General features: G+C 49.6%; 3 protein-coding genes across 3 annotated transcripts; 2 read left to right on the top strand and 1 right to left on the bottom strand.

Annotated features, from left to right (window-relative positions):
- The first annotated feature begins 5,596 nt into the window (after positions 1-5,596).
- Positions 5,597-6,943, top strand: FITM1 (fat storage inducing transmembrane protein 1). Its single transcript, XM_007536381.2, has 2 exons — positions 5,597-5,957; positions 6,307-6,943. Exons 1-2 carry the CDS (start codon positions 5,692-5,694, stop codon positions 6,917-6,919), a joined length of 879 nt encoding a protein of 292 aa, XP_007536443.1. The 5' UTR covers positions 5,597-5,691; the 3' UTR covers positions 6,920-6,943.
- Positions 6,944-8,622: 1,679 nt separating this feature from the next.
- On the top strand, positions 8,623-11,534 carry PSME1 (proteasome activator subunit 1). The gene is made up of 11 exons (XM_007536361.3): positions 8,623-8,986; positions 9,592-9,624; positions 9,751-9,813; positions 9,931-10,041; positions 10,145-10,190; positions 10,289-10,386; positions 10,629-10,697; positions 10,785-10,852; positions 10,941-10,995; positions 11,072-11,158; positions 11,336-11,534. Exons 1-11 carry the CDS (start codon positions 8,948-8,950, stop codon positions 11,414-11,416), a joined length of 750 nt encoding a protein of 249 aa, XP_007536423.1. The 5' UTR covers positions 8,623-8,947; the 3' UTR covers positions 11,417-11,534.
- EMC9 (ER membrane protein complex subunit 9) lies at positions 11,525-16,391 on the bottom strand. Its single transcript, XM_007536351.3, has 5 exons — positions 15,912-16,391; positions 15,709-15,785; positions 12,127-12,196; positions 11,943-12,037; positions 11,525-11,774 (listed from the first exon to the last, which is right to left on the bottom strand). The coding sequence occupies exons 1-5, from the start codon at positions 16,107-16,109 to the stop codon at positions 11,594-11,596; spliced, it is 621 nt and encodes a 206-aa protein (XP_007536413.1). The 5' UTR covers positions 16,110-16,391; the 3' UTR covers positions 11,525-11,593.
- Between the last annotated feature and the right edge of the window lie 2,663 nt (positions 16,392-19,054).

Genomic DNA, 19,054 nt, shown 5'->3' with positions numbered 1-19,054 from the left:
AGACAAGAAAAATAATAACTTTAAAAAAAAAAGAAATTAGCAGAAAGTGAATATATTTGAGATTAGAAGCTATAAAACCCATGTCAGCTCTGTTGGGGGGGAGGGTGTGATGGGGGTTGCCCAGAGCTCACCTCATCTACAAGAAGTAGCACAGCTAAGCGGCCACACCGGAGTGCTTCAATTCCAGGACCTCTGCTTCCCTTTGTGCCTTTGAGAGAATATAGGCATACAGAGATGCACATTTGCCCCAAGTAGACTTGTGGGCAGCTAGTGAGCTCTGCTCTGTCTCTCCCCACAACATCCATTACCTCTAAGTCATTTTCAACCAGAAGGCATGCCTCAGTGAGGTGCTCAAAGACATAGCAAAATGTAAAGATGGTACCCATTTTCAGCAAAGCATAGCTTTAAACTAATAAATTTGGGGGCTGGCAAAATAGCCCACTTGTGAGGCTAGGTGGTGGCACACCTGGTTAAGCGCACACTACAGCACGCAAGGACGCAGGTTCAAGCCCTGGTCACCACTTGCAGGCAGAAAGCTTCATAAGTGGTAAAGCAAGGCTGCAGGTGTCTCTCTCTCCCTATTTTCCCCCTCCCCCCTTAATTTCTCTCTGTCTCTATCCAGTAGTAAATAAAAATTTTTAAATAGCTCACTTGAATAGTGGGCTACTTTGCCACGTGCATAACCCAGAGTTGAGCCCAGCCCCCCACATGGCAGAAACTTTGGTGCTATGATCTCTCACTCTGCCTCGCTGTCTAATAATAACAGTCTCAATAACAGTAATAAACTTGGGGATGGGGTAAATAACATAATGTTATGCAAAAAAGACTTATGCCTGAGGCTCCAAAGATCAGGGTTCAACCCTCTGCATGGATATATATATATATATATATATATATATATATATATATATATATATATATATATATATATATATATATAAAATGTACTGGCGAGATGGCACAGTAATTTACACAAAACACCTTGCCGAAAGTTCGACACTTAACACCTCCGTAAGCTATAGCTGAGTTTCGGTATCTCTCTCTCTGGTTTGGGGTGGCCTCCAGGGGAAAGGTAACGGGCTGGTTCTTTCTCGCTCACGACGGGTGACACGAAGTAAAAGACACCAGGGGACTCTTAGCATGCCTAGAATCCTAGAATCCGTAGAATCCTAGAGTCTGTTTATTAGCAAAGTGGACATGAGTTAAATAGAAAAGCAATGAAGTTAATTATGGTTGAAATATGACAGAAATTACAGGTTTCTTAAAGGTCAGCATGCCCCTAAGGTAGAGGGCTGGTATGACAGGAATTGATGAGATAAAAGACAGTTATTCTCCATGACACAAGCAACTTAATTATCCAAAGGTATTTGAGAGAAGCATAGGGATTAAACCCGTAGGGTGAGACAGAGAGAAGATGGATATCAAAAGGCCATATAATTTGGAATTTCTCTTGTCTGGGGTCTGAGATGTGTGATGAAGTGTGTGATAAGGTGTGTTCTTCTGGGATCAGAAGGTGACTTTGAATGAGTGAATCTGTGGCCATGTGGCCTGCAGTTAATGGAGGGAAGCACTGAGGTATCTGTGGGCCTGAGAGTCAAGAAGGTAAGAACCAAGTCTGAGTTTCCCCCCTTATGCTCATCTCGGTTGAGAGAGACTTACCAAGAGGTTATCTTCTCAGACCTCCATCCAGGGACGGGGGTGGTTCTCCCTAAGCTCTATCAGGCTCACACGTGGTCCCAACAGCTGAGCGGTCCTCTGGCAGAAAATAAGTAGTCCAGGACATGGCGCCGTCCATGGGCACTGGACAATAAAAGAAACCTTTATTAGAAAATAATTTAGGGGCTGCATAGTGGCACACCTAGTTGAATGCACAGGTTACAGTGTGCAAGGACCCGGGTTCGAGCCCCTAGTCCCCACCTGCAGGGGGAAAGCTTCACAAGGGATGAAGCAGTGCTGCAGGTGTCTGTCTCTCACCCTCTCTATCACCCCCTTCCCTCTCAATTTCTGGCTGTCTACCCAATAAATAAAGATAATTAAAAAGTAGTAGGTTGCTAGGCTCCTTAGCTTCATGTTCTTTCTCTTGATCTACCATGTGTAAAACTGTCATATGAAGGGCGGTAGCGTAGCGGGTTAAGCACAAGGACAGGTGTAAGGATCCTGGTTCAAGCCCCGGCTCCCCACCTGCAGGGGAGTCACGTCGCAAGCGGTGAAGCAGGTCTGCAGGTGTCTATCTTTCTCTCCCCCTCTCTGTCTTCCCCTCCTCTCTCTATTGCTCTCTGTCCTATCCAACAACAATGACATCAATAACAAAAACAATAACTATAACAACAGTAAAAAACAAGGGCAACAAAAGGGAAAATAAATATTCAAAAAGAACATATTAGAAAAAAAAACTGTCATATGAAGACTTTCCTATCCATCATTTCCAGTGTTAGCTGCAAGTTAAAATTATCTTCAAAGTCTCTATCAAGGGGCCGAGGGGTGGCATACCTGGTTGAGTGCACATGTTATAATGCACAAGCACTAGGGTTCAAGCCCCCAGTCCCCACCTGCAGGGGGAAATCTTCACAAGTAGTGAAGCAGTGCTGCAGGTGTCTCTCTGTCTCTCTCCCTCTCTGTCATCCCCTTCCCTCTCAGTTTCTGGCGGTCTCTATCCAATAAATAAATAATTTTTCTAAAGTCTCAGTCAAGACCCCATCTCATTAGATGTATTTCCAACAGTTTTTAGAAATAGTGTATTTTTTTGTATTTAACATGAGAGAGAACCAGAGCCTCATTCTGCCAGGGACTAAACTTGGGACCTCACACATGTGACTCTTACACTCTGCCATAATCCTCCTTCCTAGCTGCTCTGTCCTAGCTGTGGTTTATTATCAAGATGTGTGAAAATGTGTGTTTTACCAAGAATACATTTTGTGTTACTGAAAAAAAAAAATTAGTAGTGTCAGTCATATTTTTTAAATTTTTGTATATTTATTTGGATAGAGACCCAAATTAAGAGGGTAGGGGGAGGTAGAGAGAGATCTATAACACTATTTCACTGCTCATGAAGCTTCCCCACTACAGATAGGGGTCAGGGTCTTGAACTTGGGTCCTTGCACACTAATGTGTATACTTCGCCAGGTGCACCATCACCCGACTCCCTACTGAAAACTAAAACACAAATTCAGAACCAGAGGGGGCTCAGGCGGTAATGCAGCGGGCTAAGCACACAGTGCAAAGCTTGAGGACCCGTGTAAGGATCCCAGTTCAAGCCCCTGGCTCCCCACCTGCAGGGAGATCAGTTCACAGGCGATGAAGCAGGTCTACAGGTGTCTTTCTCTTCCCGTCTTCCCTGCCTCTCTCCATTTCTCTCTGTCCTATCCAACAACAACAATAATAACAACAATGATAACAAGGGCAACGAAAGGGGAAAATTGCCCTCCAGGAACAGTGGATTCATAGTGCAGGCACTGAGCCCCTGTGATAGCCCTGGAGACATAAATAAATTCATAACTAGAAAATTAACTGTGTGGCTGGGGGTAGCTGAGCTGGCAGAGCACTAGCCTTAGCTGCCTGAATTCTCAGACTGTGTGTACCAGAATGATGCTATGGCTTCTTCCTCCAATCTTTCTGCTTCAGAGGAAATTCTTAATCACCAAAAAAATAATTTTTAAGGCTGGCGAAATAGCATAATAGTTAAAAAAAAAAAGACAGTCATGCTTGAGGCACCAAAGGCCCCAGATTCCTTCTTCTGAACCACTATAAGCCAGAGGTGAGCTGTGCTCTGGTTAAAAAAAATTATGAAAACTGTAGTCCAGGAGGTAGTGCAGTGGATAAAGCACTGGACTCTCGAGCATGAGGTCCCGAGTTCGATTCCTGGCAGCACATGTACCAGAGTAATGTCTGGTTCTTTCCTCCGATCTTTCTCATTAATAAAATCTTTTCTAAAAAAAAAAAAAAAAAAAAAAATATATATATATATATATATATATAAGAATTTTAAAATAACTGGGAGTTGGGCGATAGCGCAGTGGGTTAAGCGCACGTTACACAAAGCACAAGGACCAGAGTGAGAATCCCAGTTTGAGGCCCCGGCTCCCCACCTGCAGGGGAGTCGCTTCACAGGCGGTGAAGCAGGTCTGCAGGTGTTTATCTTTCTCTCCCTCTGTCTTCCCCTCCTCTCAATTTCTCTCTGTTCTATCCAACAATGATGACATCAACAACAATAATAACTACAACAATAAAAAAGGCAACAAAAGGAAAATAAATATAAAAATTTTTTTAAAAAAAGAAAGAAACCAAGTCTTATGGGAGACCAGTGTCATCAGTTGGCGATGATAATATAATCCCAAGGATTTCAGGTTGAAAATTTTTTTCCTAGTGTCTCTGCTATTCTTCAGGACACGTGGACTCCACCTTTATACCTGATGCAACCACACCATTTATACAGAAGTTCTGGGGCCAAACAGCCCTTCAGAGCAGGTTAGGAGCTGGGGCTTGGCCAAATCCTTGTGGTCACAGTGCCCTAAAGTGGGTGCCCCTACTGACAGTTCTCCCCAGGTCTGAGCTGGGCACAATGGCTAGTATAACTCTCTCTGTCGCCTGTATAGGCTACTGTGCTTAGGGCTCAGGAGGAGGGCTGGACCACCCTGGTGATGGGACAGAACTATTTTTTTAAAGATTTTATTTATTTATTTATTTTATTGCCTCCAGTCGCTGGGGCATGATGCCAGAACTACAAATCCACTGCTTCTGGCAGCCTTTTTTTTTCCCCCGATAAGACTGAGAGAAATGGAAGGGGAGGGTAGATAAAGGGAGAGAAAGACACCTGCAGACCTGCTCCACCACTTGTGAAGCGATGCCCCTGCAAGGTGGGGAGCCGAGGGCTCGAACCAAAATCCTTATGTGGGTCTTTGCGCTTTGTACCATGTGCACTTAACCTTATGCACCACCACCCGACCCCCAATTTTATTTATTTATTGGATAGAGTCAGACACTAGGAGACAAGGGATAGATAGGCAGACAGACAGACAGACAGGCAGACCTGAACCAAATTGATAGACAGGCAGGCAGGAAGGCAGGCAGGCAGACCTGAACCAGATTGATAGACAGACAGACAGGCAGGCAGACCTGAACCACTGCTTCATCACTGGTGGAGTTTCCCCCTTGCAGGTGGAGACTGGAGGCTTGAACTAGTCCCTATGCATGGAAACATTCATTCAACCAGGTGCAGTACCACCTGCCTAACATATCTTTTAAATGATTTCCCAGTTTTGCCTATTTTTTGACTCCCAATTTCTCTGTGCTTGGAAAGTTGGGGAGGGAGGAGGGTGACACTGATCAGAGACTAGCAGATCCAAGCAAACTATGGACAAAAAAACAGTAGGTCTGGCCCTGAGACATGAACTAGAACACAACTGGAGCCAGGGACACAGAACTAGAGGGTCAAGGGGACACAGCTAACAGGAAAGGTCGCAGGCCACTGTCAGGACACACACCCGAGACGAGACGGGGACCCTGCTGACGCAGCAGCCCTCTGCCCCATCCCTCACTGCCCCCCGCCCCTCTCGCCCGCCTGCCAGCTGCCAACAGGGCTCTGCCTTGTGTCTGCCACACCTGTTACTGCCTGTCCTTGTCTGGGGGTGGGGGCCCATCAGCCCCTCCTCAGCTGCCTAGCAGAGCAAGAAGTTAGTGGGGAGGGGAGGGAACATGGAGAGGGGGCCCGTGGTGGGGGCAGGGCGGGGGGTCGGGACCCGAATCCAGGCAGTGCTGGGCTGCCTGGCCAGGGTGCTTCTCTGGGTGTCCTCCACCTTGCTGTACTTCGGAAGCGAACAGGCTGCCCGCCTCCTGGGCAGCCCCTGCCTGCGTCGCCTCTACCATGCCTGGTTGGCAGCTGTGGTCATCTTCGGGCCCCTCCTGCAGTTCCATGTCAACCCCAGGACCATCTTTGCCAACCATGGCAACTTCTTCAATATGTGAGTCCTCCGGAGGCTGGGGTGTTGGCCCCCTCCTCTGGGCTCTGTCCTCCTGCCAGTGGGAACACTAAAAATAGGCTGGGAGGCTGAAGAGAAGGTCGGAGAATGGGGGAGGGGAGGAGGTCATGGGGTACACAAGAAGTTGAGCCGAGGAAAAAAGAGGGGTCCCAGAAGACTGAGTGGACTTCTAAGAGGAGACAGAGTTGCATGAATTGGGCTGGTGCCAGCACGAGGAGAGAAAGAACCAGGGATGACATGTGGGACTCGGGACAGAGCAGTGACAGGGACATGGGCCATGATGGCGAGCTGGGCTGGGGTCTCAGTCATCTCCCCTGTCCTCCGCCCACAGAAAGTTTGTGAATTCGGCATGGGGCTGGACGTGCACCTTCCTGGGGGGCTTCGTGTTGCTGGTGGTCTTCCTGGCCACACGGCGCGTGGCAGTGACAGCGAGGCACCTGAGCCGCCTGGTGGTGGGGGCGGCCGTGTGGAGGGGGGCCGGCAGGGCCTTCCTGCTCATCGAGGACCTGACAGGTTCCTGCTTTGAGCCTCTGCCCCAAGGCCTGCTGCTCCATGAGCTGCCGGACCGCCGCAGCTGCCTGGCTGCCGGCCACCAGTGGCGGGGCTACACGGTCTCCTCCCACACCTTCCTGCTCACCTTCTGCTGCCTACTCATGGCTGAAGAAGCCGCCGTGTTCGCCAAGTACCTGGCCCATGGGCTGCCGGCCGGCACCCCCCTGCGCCTCATCTTCCTGCTCAACATGCTGCTGCTGGGACTCTGGAACTTCCTGCTGCTCTGCACCGTCATCTACTTCCACCAGTACACTCACAAGGTGGTGGGCGCTGCCGTGGGCACCTTCGCCTGGTACCTCACCTACGGCAGCTGGTATCACCAGCCCTGGTCACCAGGGAGCCCGGGCCATGGGCTCTTCTCCCGGCCCCGCTCCAGCCGCAAACATAACTGAAGGAAATAAAGGCACATCAAGCCCGACCTGGCTTTCTCTTTATTTGGTGTGTGTGGGGGGGGGCACCTAAAAAGGGTGCCGGAGGGATTCCTTGGTCATTCCTTGATGTCATATACTTGGACTGCTCTTCCCTAGACTTCTCCATTCTCCCTGTTGTCCTCCTTCTCTAAATATTTATTTTATTTATTTCCTAAGAGAGAAAGAGAAAGAGCCAGAGTATTAGTCTAGTATATGTGATGCTGGGAATCAAACTAAGGACCTCAGGCTTATAAGTCCAGCACTCTTGACACTATACCAGGTTTCTTCCTGCAGTCCTGCTGTTACTGAGAGCTACGGTGTTCACTACCCAAAAGGCCAATTAATCAAGGATCAAGGGTTGGTATAATAAAACCAGTTTGGGGGTAGAGGGAGATAGCATAATGGTTATGGAAAGATACTCTCATGTCTGAGGCTCTGAAGTCCCAGGTTCAACCTCCCACATCATCATAAGCCAGAGCTGAGCAGTGCTCTGGTGGAAAGAAAGGAAGAAAAAAGAAAGAAAGGAAGAAAACCATTCTCCTCCTCCTTCTCCTTCTTCTCTTCTCTCACTAATATATAAGCTACATCTTTTTAAACTAAATAAAAAGATACCATGAGAGAGGAAGAAGCACTGCTCAGTTGTGGCTTATGGTGGTGCTAGGGATTGAACCTGGGACCTCAGAGCTGGCTTATGGTGGTTCTGGGGATTGAACCTCAGAGCCTCAGGCTTGAAAGGCTTTTGCATAACCATTATGCTGTCTCTCCAGCCCTTTGTCTGACTTTCTATCTTAAAAAGCATCCTGGAGCAGTGAAGCCCTGGTAACAAGAACAAAACAAATAAAAAAAAAAAAAAAAAGGAAGAGAGGTAAATTTCTCCGTGAAGAGATGGCATTTGAGCTGGGAACTCAATAACATTGTACAACTTGACAATGTGAGGTAGGAAAAGGGCATGTCAGGCAAAGAGATTAGCAAGAATGAAGGTCCTGTGACAGGCTGGAGGAGCAAATACAGCAAGATATACAGCAAGGTAAATGCAAATGTAAAGAAAGCAGGAGACAGCTATGGAAAGTGAAGTTGAAAGGGAACCGGAGCCAGGCAGGCCTTAAGGACCAGGGAAGTCCTGTAGATTTAATTCAAAGGTCAACAGGAAACAGAAAAAACATTGAGAAAGACAGTTGGGGTCGGCTAGGATGAGAGGGCTGGAGTCTACGACAAGGCTCAGAGAGCTGACAAAGGCCTAGGCTTGGGTGGCTGTCCCTGAATGTCACTGCATGTGTCAGAGAATGCCCTTGGAGCCATGGCTAGGGGGACACTGGGTCTTGTTTCACATGATGAGACAACATGGAAGAGCACTAGATAAAAATTACCACAGTCCCAGATTGAACAAGGGAAGATGAGGTCGTGAGTGGAGAGGAGTGGAATCCAGGGATGGGGACTGTCAGAGGAGGAGGGAATATCTGCTGGAGGAGGGATAAAGAGATAAAGGGATAAGGGGCGGGTGGTAGAGGGAGAAAAGGCGGAGCCTATAAGGAAGCTGCACGGGGAGGAGGGCGGGGCTTAGAGAAAGCTGTACGTGGAGAGGCGGGGCTTATGAAGAAGGCGGGCTATGGAGATTGGGTGAGGTTGGGGAGAGGGCGTGGTCTTCGGTGGGCGCGGCGTGGTCGGAAGGCGGGGCATGGAGAAGCTGGGTGGCCAAAGGCAGTGGACCGAAGGCGTGGAGTCTGGAGAGCGGGCAGCAGTGGGGAGGCTGGTAGAATGAAGATCTAAACTAGACCCGCTTCCAGGAGCAGCCGAGGAGGCGGTCGGTGAAGACGCTCCTCTCAGGCTCTAGGGGGAGCCCCGCTTTGGCTGTGGGCCTCCGCCCCTCTCTCTCTCCGCTCGGTGCCCGCCTCCTCCAGTATCTCCACTCCCCGCTACACAGGAAGATCGCGGAGTGAGCGCTGCTTTCACTTTCCCTTCTGGGTGCCCACTCCTCGGTCCGCGTGCAGCGCTAGACCCCCCGCCCCGGCCATGGCCACGCTCAGGGTCCAGCCTGAAGCCCAAGCCAAGGTGAGCGCTGCGGTTCGAGGAAGGGCCCGCTAGGGAGAAGTGACTCAAAGGCTGAAGGCTTCCGAGACTCGCCCCCCCCCCCCCAGCCCGCAACCCCCAACTCGAGTCGGGCCTAACCTTTGAGCCTCCTGTCCCGGAGCACCTGTGCCCTGGGAGGCCTCCGGGAAGGTGTGCCTGCCAGGAGAGGCGAGGCGGCTGAGCCTCAGCGGGGTGAGGCGAAGCGGAGAGCTGGCGTGGAGGGGAAGTTGCATTGGCCCCAGGCCACACACATCGGGAGTGCGGGACTTGCTGCTTCGTGGCCTTTCCTACCGGAGCGACCCCGACCCATTCCACAGGCACTCGGCTCCTGCCGCTGTCGCAAGGGTGTCCCAAGACACCCCCTCTTCACACAACTCAGGACACCCCAGGTGTCTGTTCCCACTTGAACCACTTGCCTTTTCATGCCAGGAATGGCCTCTCTCCCACCCACCCACCCACCCCCGTCCAGCCGGGTGGCGATCCACCTCCCTGTCCCCCAAGCCATGTCCATCACACTCCTCAAATAAAGGGTCTTCAAATGAACTGGCCATAAAGCCAGGTGTCTGAAGGCTGCCTGTGTCCCACAGGTGGACGTGTTCCGTGAAGATCTGTGTTCTAAGGTAAGGCCTGTCCTATCCTACCCCAACACCCACAGCCTGCATGCTTTCTGACTGGGTGTTGCCAGCCCTGCTTCCCTGATTAGAAAGAGCATTTGATTCTTAACCCCTCACCTCCACCTCACACAGACAGAGAACCTACTCGGGAGCTACTTCCCCAAGAAGATCTCTGAGTTGGATGCATTTTTAAAGGTACTGGGGCTGGGTAGGGAACTAGAGAGTAGGGACCAATGTCGAGTCTGGGAAGTCCCTGAGAGTGAGGAAGGGTAGGCCACCTTGACTTCCCACAACACTCCCGTCCTGCACCAGGAGCCAGTTCTCAATGAAGCCAACCTGAACAACCTGAAAGCCCCCTTGGACATCCCAGTGCCTGATCCAGTCAAGGAGAAAGAGAAGGAGGAGAGGAAAAAACAACAGGAGGCAAGCCAGGAGGAGCCTGGGGGAGCTGGGAGGAGGGGCCTAACCTGGAGAAAGACATGACCTTATGCCTGACTCCCAAGAGCCTCTCTCTGTCTCCCTGCAGAAGGAAGACAAGGATGAAAAGAAGAAAGGGGATGATGAAGACAAAGGTACAACTGGGAAGGGACTTGAGTGTTGCCTCCCAGGAGCTCCTTCCTAAGGAGTCCCCTTCCCCAGCCCAGTGAGTGACTCAGTACCCACTTGCTAGGTCCTCCCTGTGGCCCTGTAAGCTGCAATGAGAAGATTGTGGACCTTCTGCGGCGCCTAAAGCCCGAGATCAAGGATGTCATTGAGCAACTCAACCTGGTGAGCCTTCCCACTCCTACCCCTGGCTCTAGCTCAAACCCTTTGTCCCCCTTGGTCCCTGCCAATTAAGGTATGGCACCTGCTAGGCCTATGTGAAAGAGGGCACAGCTTGTGAAGTCCAGGCCCTACAGCTCACGCTAGGCCAGCTCGCCTTCGCTCTCTGTGGGCCGGGCCGGGGATGATAGGACCCCGGGGACTGGATTAGGGGCTGATGTGACTCTGATGCTTTTCTCTCCCGACAGGTCACCACCTGGTTGCAGCTGCAGATACCTCGTATTGAGGATGGCAACAATTTTGGGGTGGCCGTGCAGGTGAGAACAGTGTCCCCATCTTTTGGGCTCCTTCCCTTTCTAATCCATGGCAAGCCCCCCACTTCCCTCCTCACACTCTTTCCTCAGGAGAAAGTGTTTGAGCTGATGACCAGCCTTCACACCAAGCTGGAAGGTTTCCACACCCAGATCTCCAAGTGAGTGTCTGTCCACCCACCCCTGCATGCTCAGGCTACCTTTGGCTCAGAGACTTAGCCTCCTGCTCCACTTTCCCACTTCCCACAGGTATTTCTCTGAACGAGGTGATGCCGTAGCCAAGGCAGCCAAACAGCCCCACGTGGTAGGTGAGGCCCAAGTCAGGTTGCAGCAGGGCTGAGGCCACATTTGAAGTCAGGCTTGACTTGAGTCTCTCACAGGGTGATTATCGGCAACTGGTGCATGAGCTGGACGAGGCCGAGTACCGGGACATCCGACTGATGGTCATGGAGATCCGAAACGCTTATGTGAGAGGCCAGGGTGGCGTGGGGTGGGCAGAGGCAGCTTTCCAAGGCCACCCACTCCCTAACCCTGCAGACTGTGGGGAGAAGGGTGACAAAGCTTGGCTGCTCCACAAGATTAGAAACGGGGCACAGAGCCACTAGGGGCTGCCTGCTGACCCTCACTCCTCCCTGGCTCTCTAGGCGGTATTATATGACATCATCCTGAAGAACTTTGAAAAACTCAAGAAGCCCAGGGGAGAAACAAAGGGAATGATCTATTGAGAGCCACTTGCATTCTGTGACGGTGCCAGCAGGAGACCTCCCCATCTTTTATAAGGGACTCCAGACACTCCCCCTCGTGGTCTCCCATGCATAATAAATACAGTAGGATTGTCCATTATCCCAAGTCTCTTTATTGGATCCTGCCCTCCTCTCCAGCCCCTCCTTCTCAACCCTCACTCAGGCATTTCCATTTGTGGAACCCACCCACTGGGTTATTCGGGCATTGAGCTGCTGGTTGGTCCAGTCCTGCCGGATGTCGTCAAGGTGACAGTCGAAGTCCACAAGGTGCTGGTGGGCTCGACCTTCCAGCAGTGCCCTCACCATCTGCCGCGACTCTTCCCAATCCCTCCACATCACTCTGAAATAATAACCACCATTCAAGTCCAACTCAGCAAGCCATGGGGCCAGACACTTGGTAGAGGTTGGGTTTGGACCTAGAGAAAGACCCTCAGGGATATGATTGAGGATAAAGGAGCCCCAGGACCTGAAGGCTTCCAAGAAGAGGTAGAGGGATGGGAGCACTCACAAGTTCTTGTCCTTGGGGACCCAGCGGAGACCATGGCTCTCCAAGACGATAACTGGGGGCACGTGGGGCTGAGGCACCAGTTTCTGATTGTCCAGCTGTATAAGCAAGGAATAGCAGGCTAGAGTTTCAGGGATCCCTCTGCCTGCTTTCTCTCCAACACCTCACCCTGAAAGCCAAATCTCACCATAATGAGTACTGCATCAGGGAAGAATTCCACAATCCGCCCAGCGATTTTCAAGGCCAGAGGCCCAGGGCTGTACAGAGAGGAGATCAGAAGAGTGAGGAGCTGACACTGGGTAGACCTGGTTCTGACGTCGGGGCCTCCCTCTCTCATAGGCATGGACACAGTGATGGTTTTTCTCTGTACTGGTCTATGGGGGTCGGGTCAGCTTAATGCTGTGGGCAACATGCTCAGACTTAGCTGGTGAGAGTAGAAATCACAGCGAGGGGGCTGGGTGGTGGTGCACCTGGTTGAACGCACATATTACAGTGCGCAAGGACAGGTTCAAGCCCCTGCAGGAGGAAAGCTTTGCGAGTAGTGAAGTAGTGCAGCAGGTGTCTCTCTGTCTCTCTCCCTCTCTATCACCCTCTTGATTTCTGGCTGTCTCTATCCAATAAATAAAAATTTAAAAAAAGAAAAAGAAATCACAACGAGGTGGCTGGGGAGGGGAGATGGCACAGACACAGAGCTTTATACTAATAGGCATAGGCATAAAATCCTGAGTTAAGCCCCTAGCACTGCATGTATCAGAGTGCCATTCGGGTCTCTCCCACCCCATTTTCTCTTTCTTCATGAAATAATCTTTTTTTGTTTGTTTGTTTGTTGGTTGGTTGGTTTGTCTCCAGGGCTATTGCTGGAGCTCAGTGCTGGCACAACGGACCCACTGCTCCTGGTGGCCATTTTTCATTTTTATTGGATAGGACAGAGAGAAATTCTAAGAGGACAGGGAGATAGGGAGAGGGACAGACATCTGTAAACCTGCTTCACTGCTTGTGAAGAAAACCCCCTGCAGGTGGAGGAGCTGGGGACTCAAACTGGGAAACTTGTGCAGGACCTTGCGCTTCGTAGGATGTGCTCTCAACCTGGTGTGCCACCGCCCAGCCCCCATGAAATGTCTTTAAATAAAAAATCTTGGGGCCGGGTGGTTGGCACACATGATGAAGTGTACACATTACAGTGTGCAAGGACCTGGGTTCAAGCCCCTGGTCCCCACCTGCAGTAGGAAAGCTTCACGAGTAGTGAAGTAGGGCTGCAGGTGTCTCTCTCATCTCTTTCCCTACTTCCCACTTCCTCTCAATTTCTCTGTGTCTCTAGCCAATAATAAATAAAATAAAAAGAAAAGATTAAAAAACAGCAGTTTGGGAGGTGGCAGTGGATAAAGCACACTGAACTCAGAGCGCGAGGCTCTGAGTTCAACCTCCTGAGGTGCATTAACGAGAGGGATAGCCTGGTTCTCTTTCTCTTTCTTTCTCCTATCTCACTAGTAAATAGATAAAATCTTTAACAAAAAGAAAAATCTTTAAGTGAAAAATCTTTCAATAAAAAGGAATCAAAAGTGGGTTTTTATAAGATTTTGTTTATTTATTAGTGAGAAAGATAGGAGGAGAAAGAAAGAACCAGACATCACTCTGGTATATGTGCTTCCGGGGAATGAGCTCAGCACCACACGACTGAGAGTCCAATACTCCACCTCCTGGACCACAAAGGTGGTTTTTCTGTTTGTTTGTTTTTGCCTCTAGGGTTATTGCTGGGGCTCAGTATCTGCACACTGCTCATGTGAGCATTTTTTGTGATATTTTTTTTCCAGATAAGACAAAGAGAAATTGAGAGGGGAGGAGAAGATAGAGAGGGAGAGAGAAAGACAGACACCTCCAGACCTGCTTCACCACTTGTGAAGTGACTTTCCTGCAGGTGGGGAGACATAGGTTCAAACCGGGATCTTTGCACAGGTCCTTACACTTGGTAGTGTGTGCACTTAACCTGGTGCGCCACCACCCAGCACCCCAGGTGGGCTTTTTCTTTTTAACCAGAAATTGTGTGTGTGTGTGTGTGTCCTCTTATAAAAAATTGGTTGTAGTTTGGTGTATTGCATCAAAGCAAAGGTGGGGAAGGGAAAGGAAAGGGGTGGGAAGGAACATTGGGGTCCTGGTGCATAACGAAATTATACTTATGTCTCAATGACTGCACAGTAAAGCATTAACCCCCTCAATAAAAACAAATACACATACAAGAAAAAAAATGTTTGAGGGTCGGGCGGTAGCGAAGTGGGTTAAGTAGGCATGGCACGAAGAGCAAGGACCGACGTAAGGATCCTGGTTCAAGGCCCCAGCTCCCCACCTGCAGGGGGGTCACTTCACAATCGGTGAAGCAGGTCTGCAGGTGTCTATCTTTCTCTCCCCCTCTCTGTCTACACCACCTCTCTCCATTTCTCTCTGTCCTATCCAACAACAATGACATCAATAACAACAACAATAATAACCACAACAGAGATAAAACAATAAGGGCACCAAAAAAGAAAAAAAGGAAAAAAGAAAAAAAAATTGGTTATAGGACCAACAAAATAACACACTTGGGTAGTGTGTTGCTTTGCCATGCGTACCACTCAAGTTCAAGCCTGGCCTCCACTGCTTTGAAGAGGATGTTAGTGCTATGATATCCTACTCGCCTTTCCTTTCTCTGCCTCTAAATATTATAATGCTAATGATGATGCTAATGATGATAATAACATAAAAGTGGGATTGGAGAGATAGCATAATAATTATGCAAAGATATTTTAATGTCTGCAGCACCAAAAGTCCAGGTTCAGTCCCCAGCACCACCATAAGCTAGAGCTGAGCAGTGCTCTGCAAAAATAAATACTTTGGGTGGTCCGGGAGGTGGCGAAGTGGATAGGGCATTGGACTCTCAAGCATGAGGTCCTGAGTTCAATCCCTGGCAGCACATGTACCAGAGTGATGTCTGGTTCTCTCTCTCTCCTATCATTTCTCATGAATAAATAAAATCTTTAAAAATAAATAAATAAATAAATACTTTGGGGTTGGTCAGTGGTGCCCCTGTTAAGCACACATGCTATCACGTAGTAAGTACCTGGCTTCAAACTTCCAGTCACCACCTAAAGGGGGGAAGTTTCACAAGTAGTGAAGCAGTTTTGCAGGTGTCTCTCCATCTGTCTCTCCTGCTCCCTTGACCCTCTCAATTTCTCTGTCTTATCAAATAGAATAGAGAAGAGAAAAAGTAAAAGTTGGTGTGGTGCAATGGATTAAAGCCTTGGACTCACAAGCATCAGGTCAACTCCTGGCATCCTATGTGCCACAGCAATGGTATGGTTCTCTTTTATTACCAAATAAATAACTTTTCTCAGCTCTGGTTTAAGGTGGTGCAGAGGATTGAACCTGAGGCTTCAGAGCCTTGAGCATAGGAGTTTGCATATTCATTATGCAATCTCCCTCACCCCCAAATAAATAAAATTTAAATAAGTAAATAGAAGTTGATTGCGCTTCCTCTGTGTTCTTTCCACACCTGGGCAGGAAGGTGATTTTAGTTAAAGCAGGTGTCAACCTATTTTTACTGAAGCAAGCTCGTCTTCTCCCACAGCAACTCCTCCAGGGCTTCTATTTCTTTACGTTATTTCCCCCACTCTGGTATGCCTATTGTCTGTAGTACAGCCCCTACTCCTAAGCATTCGGTAAATGAGAGATGGAAGGGGATGTCTAAAAGACAGCCCAGCCCCACCCTTATTCTTCTGCCTCTGGCTATTCAACTCACCTCTGGTCGTCCAGAGCTGCATTGGCATGGTAGTACCCAGCCACCACCAGACCAGTCTGGGAGCCCCACACATCCACCTGCCATAGGAAAGGGGCATCAGTAACTAAATCGGACTGCTGCCAACAAGCTGCAGCTTGGCTAGGGTTACGGCACTGGGTACTAGGGGCTTCGCGGTGATTACTGGGAGTCCAGCAACAGCACACCTGGTTGAGGGCGACCTCCAGCATGACGGACAGGGCCAGGTGGCTGTGGAACAGGGGCACACAGTCAGTGAGGCACAGGCATTCTTCCGACCGCGGCGCCGGCGCCAGTAACAGCCCGTTGACAGCAGCGTGCGGGTACCGGGCAGCGTGCAGACACATCTTCACGTAGGCCCGGGCCGAGATCTCCACCTCCCCCATGTTGAGCAGAGCCCCGATGCGCTAAGTTCCTTCAGTGCCTTGGCGCCCTCCTTGGCCCTTCCCAGCACCCCTCCACTGGGGCTGGGTGATGACGCTGCCGGGGCTGGAAAGCAGTCAGACGACTCTTGGAGCCCTCAGCCCCAGTGCCGGGCCTCCAGCAGCCCCAGAACGCGGGCGGCCAGGATTGCATGCCGTGACACCCAGCTCCGCCCCGAACCGCCCTCAGCAGAGGACTGCACATCTGCCTAGGTCCCCCGGACCAGGAGCCCTGGCAGCTCCAGGTCAGACACGTTTCTGAAGTCCCGCCCACATGCTGCTCTTTGACTGGCTGAGGGGTTGTCATTTTGTCCAATCACCGGCTTTGTCTAAACCTTGCCCCGCCTTTATCTCCAGTGGACTGGAAATTCCACTCAGCCGCATACTGATTGGCTAGACTACCTGGCTCAGCTCTTGACTGCAAGATCGCTTTGCGGACTATGTACGGGTTGCCCACCCGCACAGAACGAGTCCCGCCGGCGGGTTGGGCCGCACACCCAGCAGCCAGCGCCCCCTTTGAACGTGGGCACGTAGCAGATCGCCTTCCCCCTACTATGGAACGAACTGTTGTGTACTTTAGACGGGCTTCGTAACTTTATGATGAGCACGTTACCTTTGAGACTAGGTTATCTGGCCCTTATTTTAAGGTGCTAGCTGCAGAGATAAAGAGTGATTGACTGAAGGAGGAAAACTATGCAAGTCCCTCATCCTCAAATGTCCAGTTGTGAATTTTACTCACCTTGTCTCACTTTTCCCCTCCTAGTCCTCCCGGAGGACTCCAGTTGTCCCATATTCTCCCAGTGAATTCTCATTTTCCCTCCAGGCTTTTGCTCTGAGCTGAAGACAAGCCTAAGCCTTCACCTTCTTCTTTCTCCTCCTCCTCCTCCTCATTATTATCTTCTATGATCTCATAGTTCTTTTGGTTTCTGTCCAAAGCCTGTTTATTCCTGTAAGAGGGTCCTGCCTACATACCATCTCTTCCTGCAAGCTCTGATGAAAGCCCTAGGTGGAAATAATTTTGGCCAATTCACAAAGGTGGGTAGTCTTGGTTGACCATTGACTGTTTTGAAATGTAACAGATTACTATTTTTATTTATTTCATGGGCAAGAGAGAGACAAGAACCCTGCGCTAGCATGTAGAGTATCAGTGGTCAAACTCAGGACCTCAGACATGCAAGCCTCATGCTGTAGCCACTGAGCCTCTTCCCGGGCCACCAGGACAGCTTCTCTCTTCTCTTTCTTTTTTTGGAGAGGGGGATTTTCTTCACTGCTCTAGGCTGACTTTTATTTTCCAGAGAGAGGGGATGTGGGAAGGAGCCTTTAACATCAAAGATTTCTCCAAAATGAAATCTAGGCTCCAGCTGGGGCAGTACACATGGTAATGCAGTGCACTATGCAGGTGAGCTGTTTTGCTGGCCCAAAGATGGCTTTTAAGAATGATAGTGTCTAATTTATCTTTGTCTTCCCGACACCTCCTTCCTCACTCACATCCCACTACATTTACATTCAGTGTTCAGACACAAGTGACATTCACTAAATGCTTTTAAAGTTTTTTCTGGGGGGGTAGAGGAGGCCTTAGGGCCATGCACATGCATGATTCCACCAGTCTCTGGGGACTCTGTTTTTTATCTTTAACTTTCAGATAGAGAAAGGAAATATACCACAGCACTGACGAAACTTCCTCTGGTGGTGTGAATGGTGTTTCCATGTGGTGCAGGGCATTCAAACCAGGACCTTACAAAAATGTGCACTCTACTAAGTGAGCTGTCTCTCAAGACCCAGTAATTTTTGTTGTTGTTGTTAAAATCATTTTACTGAGGAAATGTCTGTTTGCTTTTTTGTTGTTTGCCTCCAGGGTTATCACTAGGGCTCAGTGCCAGCACTATGAACCCATTGCTCCTGGTGACCATTTTTTCCCATTGTATTGGATAGGCAGATAGAAACTGAGAGAGTAGATAGAGAGGAAGAGAGGTGGCTCGGGAGATAGTCCAGTGGATAAAGCACTGTATTCTCAAGCATGAGGTCCTGAGTTCTGTCCCCAGCAGTACATGTACCAGAGTGATGTCTGGTTCTTTCTCTCCTCCTATCTTTCTCATTAATAAATAAATAAAATCTTTAAAAAGAGAGAGAGAGAGAGAGGGGGCAGGGGGTATATAGCATAATGGTTATGCAAAGAGACTCTCATGCCTGAGGCTCCAGGTTCAGTCCCAGGTTCAATCCCCCACACCACCATAAGCCAGAGCTGAGCAGTGCTCTGGTTAAAAAAATAATAAAATAAAAATTAAATTAAAGAGAGAGAGAGAGAGAAAGGAATAGAGACAGATACCTAAAGCCCTGCTTCACCACTTTCAGGTGGGGAGCCAGGGGATAGAACCCAGATCCTTGCGTGGGTCCTTGTGCTTAGGACTATGTGTGCTTAACTGGGTGTGCCACTGCCCAGCCCCCAGGAAATGCTGGTTTGCAAAACTGCTTTTACCACAGAAGTACAGTCTGACATCTCTCCAGGCTAGGTGTCAGCATATCTCACCTTCTATCAAATTCTCATCTTCCTCAGCCATAGCATACTGGGACCCAGCCCCTTAAAAACCTCTTAGACACACAAGGACTGGCGTAAGGATCCCAGTTTGAGCCCCTGGCTCCCCACCTGTAGGAGAGTCGCTTCACAAGTGGTGAAGCAGATCTGCAAGTCTTTCTCTCCCCCTCTCTGTCTCCCCTCCTCTTTTGATTTCTTTCTGTCCTATCCAACGACAGCAGCAACAACAACAATAATAACCACAACAATGATAAAACAAGGGCAACAAAAGGGAAAAAAAAAGGTCTCCAGGAGCAGTGGATTCGTGGTGCAGGCACTGAGCCCCAGCAATAACCCTGGAGGCAAAAAAGGAAAAAAAAAAAAAAAAACTCTTACA

This window comes from Erinaceus europaeus, chromosome 16 (genome assembly GCF_950295315.1).
Source record: "Erinaceus europaeus chromosome 16, mEriEur2.1, whole genome shotgun sequence".
NCBI classification, from domain to species: domain Eukaryota; kingdom Metazoa; phylum Chordata; class Mammalia; order Eulipotyphla; family Erinaceidae; genus Erinaceus; species Erinaceus europaeus.
This window is presented reverse-complemented; position numbering and strand designations above follow the sequence as displayed.

Bases quoted from the DNA above. Each gene is read 5' to 3' on its own strand.
- FITM1 (XM_007536381.2), top strand. From the start codon at position 5,692: ATGGAGAGGGGGCCCGTGGTGGGGGCAGGGCGGGGGGTCGGGACCCGA. The intron at 5,958-6,306 runs GTGAGTCCTCCG...CTCCGCCCACAG, and splicing joins CATGGCAACTTCTTCAATAT to AAAGTTTGTGAATTCGGCAT.
- EMC9 (XM_007536351.3), bottom strand. From the start codon at position 16,109: ATGGGGGAGGTGGAGATCTCGGCCCGGGCCTACGTGAAGATGTGTCTG. The intron at 15,786-15,911 runs GTGTGCTGTTGC...TTCCTATGGCAG, and splicing joins TGGAGGTCGCCCTCAACCAG to GTGGATGTGTGGGGCTCCCA. The intron at 12,197-15,708 runs GTGAGTTGAATA...CTCTCTGTACAG, and splicing joins GCAGCTCTGGACGACCAGAG to CCCTGGGCCTCTGGCCTTGA.
- PSME1 (XM_007536361.3), top strand. From the start codon at position 8,948: ATGGCCACGCTCAGGGTCCAGCCTGAAGCCCAAGCCAAG. The intron at 9,814-9,930 runs GTACTGGGGCTG...GTCCTGCACCAG, and splicing joins AGTTGGATGCATTTTTAAAG to GAGCCAGTTCTCAATGAAGC. The intron at 10,042-10,144 runs GCAAGCCAGGAG...GTCTCCCTGCAG, and splicing joins AGAGGAAAAAACAACAGGAG to AAGGAAGACAAGGATGAAAA.